The 11,661-nt window shown below is 43.6% G+C and overlaps 1 protein-coding gene and 1 long non-coding RNA gene across 2 annotated transcripts in view; both read left to right on the forward strand.

The window, feature by feature from the left end:
- LOC100942795 (quinone oxidoreductase-like protein 2) overlaps nt 1–1,293 on the forward strand; it is a 35,702-nt gene extending 34,409 nt beyond the window's left edge. The window contains exon 10 of the mRNA XM_003785813.3: nt 175–1,293. Within this exon, the coding sequence (XP_003785861.2) occupies nt 175–243 (69 nt within the window). The 3' untranslated portion in view covers nt 244–1,293. The remainder of the gene's footprint in view (nt 1–174) is intronic.
- Nucleotides 1,294–10,320: 9,027 nt separating this feature from the next.
- Nucleotides 10,321–11,661, forward strand: part of LOC111723807 — a 20,401-nt gene continuing 19,060 nt past the window's right edge. Inside the window, exon 1 of the long non-coding RNA XR_002772271.1 lies at nt 10,321–10,570. This is a non-coding gene — a long non-coding RNA (uncharacterized LOC111723807). The remainder of the gene's footprint in view (nt 10,571–11,661) is intronic.

Consider the following 11,661-nt stretch of genomic DNA (forward strand, 5'->3'; position numbering starts at 1 on the left):
GTTTTCCTTTGCATTTGTGGTGTTCAATTAGTTAGTATCACATAGTTATATACAGTTCATTGAAGACACATTTAACAATTTAGCAATTTTAATAACTGAACCAGCACCAAAGTTTGTTGAGTTATACATATGTGCATGTCTGACCACATTTTTTTGAATTTTTTTTTTTTTTAGATCAATGATGCCTTCCATCATGTGACAGAGCGCAAAACCATGGGCAAGGTGCTTCTCTCTTTAAAATAAACCCTCATCTCAGCAGCAAACTCAGTATGTCCAAATTCAAACTCATCGTCTTCCCCCCCCCAAAACCCTGATTTCCCTTCTGTGTTTCCAAAATGTTACCAAGTTTCTTACTAATCCAGGTGTAAAATCTTAAGAGTCACCTTTGATTCTGTTTTTCTATTGCTTCTAATTTAGTTTGATAACATAGTTTATTGTCCAAACTTGTACTTTTTTGAGAATAAAAGGTACTACTAATAACTACATCAGGAAAAGATGTCCCAGGCAAACCAGGATATATGGCCACCCTACTCATAATGCAGCAGTCACCAAGTTCTCTCATTCCAATTTCTAAGATACATCTCACCTCCAAATCTCTTTTCTATATGACTAATTGCGTCTCATCAGCTATCTCCAGTGACCTTCTGTCTTTCCTTCCTTTAAACTATCCCACCCCCTCCATCCTTATTATGCATTATTGCTGTGGTGATCTTCCTAAAGCAGAGTTCTGACCGTGTCTCATGTCAGAAAACCTACAGTGGCTCACCATGGCCTACATCAAGGAATCAGATTCCTTGAGCTGGCATTTCATTACAGCCATGATTTTGCCCTGCTCTACTTCCCAGCTTTATTCTCTGCAACTCCACTGGTGCCTAAGTAGACAGTCTTACAGTGGGCTCTCCTTCCTTTGCTCATGCATTTCCTCTGTGCTTCATCTCTGTCAAACCTAAGCCTTCCTGACCTCTAAGACCTACCTTGGCCATGTGCCTTTACCCTTGGGAGAGTGGTGTCTCTTCTTCTCTTCTACCTTCCTGTAGCTTCTCCTCCAAGATTTGTCTCTTTTTGCCTTGAACCATAGAGAACAACATATGTAGTGGATTGAACACAGTTTTTGAATCCAAGGTGTGGGTTCGAATCTCAAACTCACCACTTTAGGTTATTTAAGATTTCTGTAGCTTTATTTTTCTCGCAGTAAAGGGGACATTATGATATCTTCCTCACAAAGTTTTTGGGTAAGCAATTAGCAAATGCTAGTTACTTTCACTTCTTTCTCTTCTTCTTTTTTTTTTTTTTTTAAGAGACAGAGTCTCACTCCAGTGTTCTTGTTAGAGCTCACAGCAACCTCCAGTTCTTGGGGTTAGGTGATTCTCTTGCCTCAGCCTCCCAAGTAGCTGGGACTACAGGCACCCACCACAACAGCCAGCTATTTTTTGTTGCAGTTTGGTTGGGGTTGGGTTTGAACCCACTACCCTCGGTATATGGGGCAGGTGCCCTACTCACTGAGCCACAGGCACTGCCCACTTCTTTCTCTTCTCCTTTCCCAATGTATTATCAATTCCTTGAGAGCAATTCACCTTTTACTTCCCACAGTACCTACCAAAGTAAGTTACCTTTGGTAAATACTCAATAAATTGAATTGAATTCGAATTATCTGCAACTTTTACATGTGGGATTGAATTAAGAATATGTTGCCCTGGCTCGGCGCCTATGGCTCAAGTGGCTAAGGTGCCAGCCACATACACCTAAGGTGGCGGGTTCGAATCCAGCCTGATGGCTACAGCCAAAAAAGGGCCAGGCGCTGTGGCGGGCGCCTGTAGTCCCAGCTACTTGGGAGGCTGAGGCATGAGACTCGCTTAAGCCCAGGAGTTGGAGGTTGCTGTGAGCGTGATGCCACGGCACTCTACCCAGGGGGATAACTTGAGGCTCCGTCTCAAAACAAACAAACAAACAACAACAAAAAAAAAACCAAGAATATGTTGCCCTAGAAATAACCCAAAGTCCTTTGACAGGTGAATGGATAAACAAAATATGGTATATGCACACTATGGTATAATATTCAGCATTTAAAAGGAATGATCATCTGACATGTACTACACCATGATCAATCTTGAAACATTGTAGGCCAGATACAAAAGTAAAGATACTGTCTGATTCTACTTAGTGCCTAAAGTAATCACATTCATACAGACAAAGTACTGGTTGAGCATCCTAAATCCCCAAAATCTGAAATTTGAAATGCTCCAAAGTCTGAAGCTTTTTGAGTTCTGACATGATTGCTGCTCAAAGGAAATACTCACTGGAACCTTTCAGATTTTGGATTTTCAGGTTCAGGATGCTCAACGAGTATAATGAAAATATGCTAAAATCTGAAATCCAAAACGCTTCTGGTCCTGAGTACTTTGGGTAAGGGATGCTCAACCTACAGAAGGGTGATTGCCAGAGGGAGGAGGGGCTGGAGAGTTATTGTTTGATGGTATAGAATTAGTTTGGGTGGATGGAAACGTTCTGGAGGTGGATTGTGGTGATGGTGGCACAACAGTGGGAATGTATTTAATGCCGTGGAGCTATACACTTAAAAATTGTAAATTTTATGTATGTTTTACCACAGTGAAAAAAATTTTTAAAAAAGAACATGTCCTGACTCCTGAGTGAATCTATTCTGGGAAGAGAACAGGGAGTGTGTGTAGAGTGCCCTGCTTAGGTTGAAGAAAGCTCCAGTCGGCCTGGGTCCTAGTTTGTCTGGAGAGGCTTTTTATCATACTTTTTCTGGGTGGTAAACATTGTAGTTTATTCTTCCTGCTGTATGAATGAGAATTCTCAAAAAGGAGCGGGTGGGGATGAAAACAGGCACCTGACACAGCAGGAACTCAGTGTGGACGTCTACTTATTCCTGATGAGGTTCGCTTTCAGCAAATGTGGTAAGAGGCTTGGTTTTCTAAGTACCTCAGGCCATTTAAAAACACCCATCTTCTCAGGAACTCTTCAGCAAAAAATACATATTTTTTGAAGAATAGAATTGTAAAATAGGGATGAACATTTGGAGAAAGAATTTGAAGCTGAAAAATTAGCAGAAGGAAGGGGGAGGAGAAGGATGGCAGGGAAACCGTCCACATGTCCATCATGAGCCCATGTGGTGCTTTCATGAGGCCCAGTGTTCCTGCTGCCTCTCCCTGTGCTTCAGTTAGTATGCCTCAGCCTTCTAGAGCTTGATACCTAGTGGTTCCATAATAATATACCTCTTTTCGCCTCCCTTCCCCTGACCCACTACACCTTAATATAAATTACGTTTGCATTTACAGGAAAGTTGGTTTTCAGAAATATTAAGAAACTCAACTTTGAGTCTAATTTGGAATTTCCCGACACTATTCGGCATCATGGATGACATGCTGAGTAGACCCTGGGCGAGAAGGCAGACAAACCAGAGTTGGTAAAACTGCACACACACCGCCAGGAGCTGCCCATTCTGCTGCTCACAGCTGATCAGTAGGTGTCACAAGTAATAAAAGTCTATTGTCTCCAGTTCACTCAGGTCCAAATGACTTAGATTGAAAGAGGCAGTCATTAAGGAGAGCAAGTTTCTTCAGATTTAACAAGGACTGGTAGGAACCTCTAATGAACTGCTCTCTGCTTGCCTGTGTTCCTGCTTCATTGGAATGATTTGATTTGAAAGTGTTTGACTCATATTTTAGTCATCATTTGGTTGTTCTGCCATCTGAGCCATTAGTTGGAAAAAAGAATAAATGTAGCTCCAAGTGACAGTATTTATTCTGTATCTACCAACTTTCCCCCACTCCTCCTGGGAGGCTGGCTGCTGGAGAAATCACACCCACACATCCACTTCTCCCTGTTCAGTAACTGTGCATCTGTCCACCTGCACACTCTTCTCTCAACAAAGTGGGGTTTGTGCTATTAGCTGTAGCATGACCCTATCGACACCACCAGGATATTTGTTGGTGTTTCTTCCTCGTAATCTGTGTGAATTTAGAAAACAATCTTTTCTATTTGAGCTATGATAAAGACAATAAAAGCTTTGTTATTTGACAGGTGAAGGGAAATAGTGGTGCCTGCACATACTGGCTTGTCTTTAATAAAAAGAAATCCTGAGTAAACTAAGAAAAATTCATGCTATTATTTCTTTCTCTTATTTTCCCTTCCAAGTTTGTAAAGGCAATCAAAGAGCAGTGATTTAGGGGGAAAATATTTTTTGTTGTTGTTGTTAAAAATCGTGTGAGGGCTTGGTGCCTGTGGTTTGCACCAGCCACATACACCAGGACTGGTGGTTCAAACCCAGCCTGGGCCAGCTAAACAACAATGACAACTACAACAACAACAAAAATACAGGCATTGTGGCGGGTGCCTGTAGTCCCAGCTACTTAGGAGGCTGAGGGAAGAAAATTGCTTAAGCCTGAGAGTTTGAGGTTGCTGTGAGCTGTGATGCCACAGCATTCTATCCAGGGGGACAGCTTGAGGCACTGTCTCAAAAAAAAAAAAAAAAAGTGACAAGTGGTTACTAGGAAGGCTGTATTGTACTGTGGCTAAAGCACTCTCCTCTTGATGGAGGACTAGGGGTGGGATTTCTAATTCTAGCGCTTTGATCTTGGGATAGATGCATCTTTTTACTTTTTTTCATGTGAAAAGTAAGGATCATGTGTTTTTTCTACCTTGCATGATTCACAGAAGGGTCAGATGAGATAATGTACGTACAAATGCTTTGCAAATTGCCATTTTCGTAATAGATTACAAATTTATCTTATCCCAGTGCTTTAAAATTCATTTCAGAATTCAATCAATTTTATTTCACTGAAGCAAAAATGCATATTTTTTCAGCATATGCTGGGCTAACACAGAGCAAAATAATTGTTTGATTTTTTAAAAAAATGGCTTTCAAATATTTTTACATTTTGGTTGAAGTCATTGTACTCTTTTATACAGAAGAATGGACAAAGTGATGGGGGCCTGATGATCTGATGTATCTCAAAGACATGCAGAGCCAGACAAGGTCTAAGGAAGGACACCTAAATTGATCAAGAGGGTAGAAAGCGTTCTTTGTGAGGAATGATAAAAGATTAGGCCTCTTCATTCTGGAAAGACGCAGGGTGAGAGGGGAATATGATTGAAATTTATGAAATAATGGAAATCATAGGATTAAAATATGAACTTATTAAAGCTCGGAGCATAAGAACTTTATCTTTTAAAGAAATAGTTTTAGGACAAAGTAACAATAGTACTTTCTTTTTTTACACAAGAACAGTAAGCGAATAGAACTGACTACTCCCAAAGTTTGCTAGGACAAAAATCAAATATCATAAGAGAAGATTTATATTGTTGAAGGATAAAGTCATAGGAGATTATAAAATGAAACAAAGTATTTTGTTAAATCCTTCTAATCATCTAGGATGATGCCATAGAGAGTGACCACAATGTTTTCGTGTCTTTATCTGGCACCCTTGTCTAAATCAAGATTCCTGAATGGATGTGCCAGAAAGCAAACAGCATAGCATTTGGGCTCAGGGACCCTGATACAAGTATTACCTCTTGATCTTAGACTGCAGTGGTGCTCAACCTTCCTAATGCTTGACCCTTAACACAGTTCCTCATGTTGTAGTGACCCCCAACCATAAAGTTATTTTTGTTGTAATGCAGTTCCTCATGCTGTGGTGACTGCCAACCATAAAATTGAAGGGTCACAGCATCAGGAAGGGTGAGAACCACTGCTTAGCAGGCGTCCTCAAGCTATAGCCCATGGGCCACATGCGGCTGGTAAGGACATTTATCTGGCCCGCCGGGTGTTTTTGCCACCACTGCCTGTCCTGCTTAGCAGCCGACTCATCCTGGGGCCCGCCTCCAATGGTTTGAAGGACAGTGAACTGGCCCCCTGTTTAAAAAGTTTGAGGACTCCTGGCTTAGAGCATCACTTATTTTCTCTGTATCCTAGTTTATCCACCTGTTGAAAAAAAAATAAAGAAGAGGGGTGGCACCTGTGGCTCAGTGAGTAGGGCACCGGCCTCATATGCTAAGGGTGGCAGGTTCAAACTCAGCTCCAGCCAAACTGCAACAAAAAAATGGCCAGGCATTGTGCCAGGCACCTGTAGTCCCCGCTACTTGGGAGGCTGAGATAAGAGAATTGCCTAAGCCCAACAGCCCACAGCTGGAGGTTGCAGTGAGCTGTGATACCACAGCACTCTACTGAGGGCGATAGAGTGAGACTCTGTCTCTACAAAAAATAAATAAGAGAGGGGGAGATAATACCAATATTAAAATCTCTCTGTTGCGTTTTGTTGTTGATAAACAGATATCATCCTTATGAGTGTTAAGATTTCTGTTTTATTGGAGCATTTCCAGTTCTATGTCCTCCGGTGGGTTGATCTTCACCTTAACCTTCCTCACCCTGGCTTCATTAGGGAGCAGTACTTACCAACTCAGAAATGAAAGAGATGAGTGAGGGCAGGGAATAATCCCTCCAGGGGGATGAAGAGAGTGAAGAAATGTCTTCTCTCATCTCAGCTCCCTCTCTGGAAAGGTCTGGTCAGGGAACTAATGGTAAGGAGGACTTTGCCAGCATCTTTCTTCTCCTTTGGATGTTTTGGGTGATAAGAGGCCACCTAAAAGATGGGGGCAGCCTGGGCAACATAGCACCATTCCATCGCTACAAAAAATAAAAGAAGTATTAGCTGGGCCTGGTGGTATGCCCATATTCTTAGCTGTTCAGGAGGCTGGGCACAGAAGTTTGAGGTTCCAGTAAACTGTGAGAATGCCACTGCACTCCAGCCTGAGTGACAGAGTGAAACCTAGGCTCTAAAAGGAAAAAAAAATGGGTGAGTGGTTTGGTCTTTGTGTAACTTCCAGGGTTTTTGTGGATCTAAAAAGCCAGAACAGGGGCCAGCTGAGAAAAGCATGGGGGCTGGTTTCTTATGGCTTCTCATAGATTTAGGATTTAAAGGAGAGACAAAAATATGACCATAACATTTCCTTTCAAGATGGCCATTGCAGTTCACAAGTGCAAGATGGTCTTGCCAGTTCACAATGGCAAGAAAGCTGATGAAGATCTAGGGAGAGACAGTGTCTTGCCTGGAGGATCATCTGAATTCCACGTGTAGCTCTTAGGAATTTGATTTGGCAGAAGGGGAGGCAACTCTAAGGAAAGAGAACTGGTAACAAGTAACTTCCTATTTCTTCCATAGCACATACGAGCTGCTTCACATGGCTCTCAAGCACTACGTTCAGCAACTCACCTGGCCTTATTTCCCATGTGGTACGGCGTGATGAGAATGGCCCGTGAGCCAGGCAGCTCTGGATTTGAATTTTGGCTTCCCCACTAATTAGCTGTGTGAGCTGTTTCCAATCCATTAAATGGTGATAATAATAGCCCCCTTATCAGTGAGTGGCAGTGAGAATGAAATGAGATTACATTTGTGAAGCACTTAGCATCGTGCTGGGCACATTGCAGACCCCAAATAAACGGCAGCTCTGTCATGACCCACATGTGCCCTCTACTCTAAGGAGAACGTTTGCTGGACTACAAGCTCTGGGAAGTGGGGGCCGGGACGTGCTTTGTTCACCAGTGTCTGGGGCGCATGCACAGTGCCTGACAGTTGTGCAGATTGTATCCATTCAGGGCCCAGCTGAAGACACATTTCCTCAGGGAAACAAGCTGGTATTAATCTTGCTCTCCTCAGATCTCCCATAGACCCACAGATGTGCGCAGCTGTCTTGTTGCACACGTATGGGGTGCTGAAAAATCTGTACACATTTTAAGAAAGGAAAAAACTGTATTAAAATTATAATACTTAATATATACTGACTTTCATTATTTATTTATTTATTTTTGAGACAGAGTCTCACTATGCCTCCCTTGGTAGAGTACCATGGCATCACAGCTCGCAGCAACCTCCAACTCCTGGGCTTAGGCGATTCTCTTGCCTCAGCCTCCCAAGTAGCTGAGACAATAGGTGCCCACCACAACAGCTGGCTATTTTTTTGTTGTAGTTGTTATTATTGTTTGGCAGGCCCAGGTTGGGTTTGAACCCACCAGCCTTGGTGTATGTGGCTGATGCTGTAACCACTGTGCTACAGGCACCGAGCCACTTTTGTTATCTTGTATATTATATCTTGTATCTCAGATTTCCTTTCTTAAAATGTGTGTGTGTGTATATATATATATTTTCCGGCACAGTGGCTCACTCCTGTAATCCTAACACCCTGGGAGGCTGAGGTCAGTGGATTGCTTGAGTTCAGGAGTTTGAGACTATCCTGAGCAAGATCAAGACCCTGTCTCTAAAACTAGTGGGAAATTGTGGTGGGTGCCTGTAGTCCCAGCTACTTGGGAGGCTGAGACAGAAGGATCGCTTGAGCCCAGAAGTTTGAGGTTGCTATGAGTTATGATGCCACAGCATTCTACCCAGGGTGACAGTGAGACTCTGTCTGAAAAAATAAAACAAAAACAGAAGCAAAACCAAAATATATGTATATTCATTTTTGGTCCCTCTGGATATGTTAGTCTTATCCTTAAATGATGTTCAACAAACATTTAGTGGAACTTGCTATGATCCAGGTCCTGGGTTAGAGGTGCAAGCAGGAAGTGCATCCCTCAGACTCAGGACCTAGTCTGATCCTTTGTCTCCTATGTGGAACCCAGTGCCTATGCTGTCTGAGACCTGAGGGAAAACTATTACCTCTCAAGTGCTACCTTTGATACGTGATGCAGTGGGGTGCTTTGCAGGGACCTCTCCCATCAAGGGCCTGGGACATGTAGGGGCTTACAGCCAGGATTCCTCCCTCACTCCCGGTATCTTGGAGCTGGGAGGACTGTGTGGGGCATCTGTATTATTGCTGATTTGCCTCAAAAAACACAAAGTGGCACTCAGAATATCTTGCTCAATAAAAAACAGCGTTCGCATGCCAATTGGTGCCACTTTCATGTGACATATGGTGGTTGCTTAAAAGATTCCCCTCCCTTTCCTTTTTGTTCTGAAAATTGCAAAAGCCAGTGGTAGAAGCCGGGGCAGGTTCGATGAATGGCTTTGTCCTTTTCCTCTCTGGAGGGAGAACTGAGGGCTGTGCCTTTCTGAAGGCGAGTGTGAGGAGCGTGTGTGAGGAGCAGGTGTGAGAAGCAGGTGTGAGGGGTGGGGTGAGGGGCGGGTGTGAGGAGCCATTTGAGGGGAGGCACCAGCACCTCCTGCCTCTTGTGCATCTCCTCCCATCTGGTTTGCTCATGTCCCAGTCCACTTTCTGATTCTAGGCCACCCTTCACAGTGCCAGGGGAGCCAGGAGCCACTGTGACCCACTCGGGACCCCTCCCTGCAGTTTCCAAGTAACCCAGCTCTTCCTATTGAACGGTTCCCTTTTGACTTCAGCTTGTAAAATTTCTGATTGATTCATTTATTTACTTATTTCATTTTTTATCCTTTCTTTTGCTTTAAAGGTTATCTTTTTAAAGGTAAAAATAACCACAAGGAGACCTTGTGATCCTCTTCTCGGTGACCCAGATATTTTAAGAGCAGATATTTTAAGAGACTGACAGCGGCTTCTCATCTGGGGATACAGGCCAGCTCTCAGGAGCCAGGGAGCTAAATGTAATAATAAAATATTAATCCTATTTCTCATACACGAAGCACTCTCCTTGTTTTTTCTTACCTATCCAAACCCTACTAATTCTTCCATGTATTGTAGGAAAAACCTTAGACTTGGGAATAAAAGATGTGTTTAGTTCCTGACTTGTTGCAGTTTTTTTTTGGCCAGGTTTGAACCCACCACTTCCAGCATATGGGGTCAATGCCTTACTCCTTGAGCCACAGGTGCCACCCAAGTTCCTAACCTCAGGTGAGTCACTCCATGTCTGCAAACCTCAGTTTCCTTATCTGTAAAACAGAGATCCCAAGAATCTCATGGAGTAAAGGTAGAGGGTGGAGGCTACAGGCTGAAATTTATAGAATAGCCCCAAAGAAATACTTGTCAAACTCCAGAAAGCCCAATTTGAGTGATCCTGGAATCACTGATCTCTCCTATTTTTGAATCTCTATATTATTGAGCCTATCCACACCACACAATTTAACAATTAACTGTACCTCATCTTTAATATGTGGCCCTAGTTTTCTTTGCATCCCCAGCCATGGGTAAGTTCCTAGTAGACGGTGCTGTGCATTCATTCTATTTTCTTGTGTCAACATTACAATAATAGGCACTTAATCCTTGATAATTGATGGATGGGGTACATTACCCATTTAACTAAATTCGGGTTCTGTAGCTCAACACAGTTTTTTTGTGTGTGTGTCTTTATCTCTCTAGTTTCACCACGTGCTGCTAATGGTGAGATAGCAGGAAATCTTTTAGGCTTTCATTATCTTGTCAAATTGTGGCTTCTTATCAAATATATGCTACATGTGTATTCAAAACTACTGCTGACCTGCTATGAACAGAAAGTTTGTTTTTCGGGTTTCCCTCGTTTAGCTTTGTTTTCTCACTCATGCAGTTTTGAGGAAGGCCTGCTGAGCTGCGTGAGTACCTGATGAGGCTGCCCCTTCCCCTGCTGCACACTGATGTCTGTAAAGGAGGCCTCTTCGGGCTCTGACAGGTATTCAAGGGATTTAGTACTGCCCCAAAGGGCCTGTGTTCTTTGGATAAGAACACCAGCCGTCCCATCACTTCGACAAACTGCCTGTTGTGGGTTGAATTGGGTCCCCTACCTAAAAACATAAGGTGAAGTCCTAGCGCTTGGCACCTGTGAATGTGACCTTATTTGGAAATAGGGTCTTTGAAGTTATAATCAGGATTAGGTCCTACTGGATTAGGGTAGGCCCTAAATCCAATGTCTGGTATCCTTAGGAGGAGAAAGATTTGACACACACAGAGGGAAGGCCAGGTGAGATGGAGGCAGAAAGTGGAGTGCTGCAGCTCTGAGCCAAGGAATGCCAGGGATAGTTGGGAGCCATCAGAAGCTAGAAAGAGGCCAGGACGAGGGAGAGGCTCTCCCTTAGCGCCATCAGAGGGAGCACAGCCCTGCTAACACTCTGACTTCAGACTTCTAGATCCCAGGACTGTGGGAGAAGAAAGTTCTCTGTCTGCAGGAGTAAGCCAGTCATTGCTTAAAACACAGACATGAGAGAGACATTGATCAAGAGGTTGAGGATATAGGGGAAGGGGCCACCAATCCATCATCCCTACACCTTCGCACTGTCCACCATGACCTTACGTCTTACCTTCCACATTTTCTTGCCTAACCCGAGTCCATGGTCCTACTCAATCCCCTTGCTCTCATGCTCCCTCTGATGCCTTTCTCTGGTGACCCCCAGACCTGACAAAACTCTTCCTCCCTACTCACATCTCCATTTAGGCACCAGCTCGCAGAATGTGGAGAGACAAAAATAGACAGTATGAAGCTCAGGTGTGGTGCTGCCTAGTTGATTCGCTTTTCTAGTCCCTGCGAGGCTATTTTATACCTCCCCCCAGCCCAACTCCCTCCAGTGTCTGGCCCTCTCACTACTCCATTAGGTTCCTGCCTCCAGACATTTGCCCTTATCGCTACTCTGCCCTCCACACTCCCGTGTGTTCCCTTTGCTTGCTGTGGACCACCCCTCACTGGATTTCAACACTCCTTTCCTCTAGTATTGTGACTCCTCTGCCTAAACTAGCCTCCACTCCTGACCCTGAAACTTTTTTTTTTTT

This window comes from Otolemur garnettii, unplaced genomic scaffold (genome assembly GCF_000181295.1).
Source record: "Otolemur garnettii isolate 467f Iridium unplaced genomic scaffold, OtoGar3 scaffold00016, whole genome shotgun sequence".
Lineage (NCBI taxonomy): Eukaryota > Metazoa > Chordata > Mammalia > Primates > Galagidae > Otolemur > Otolemur garnettii.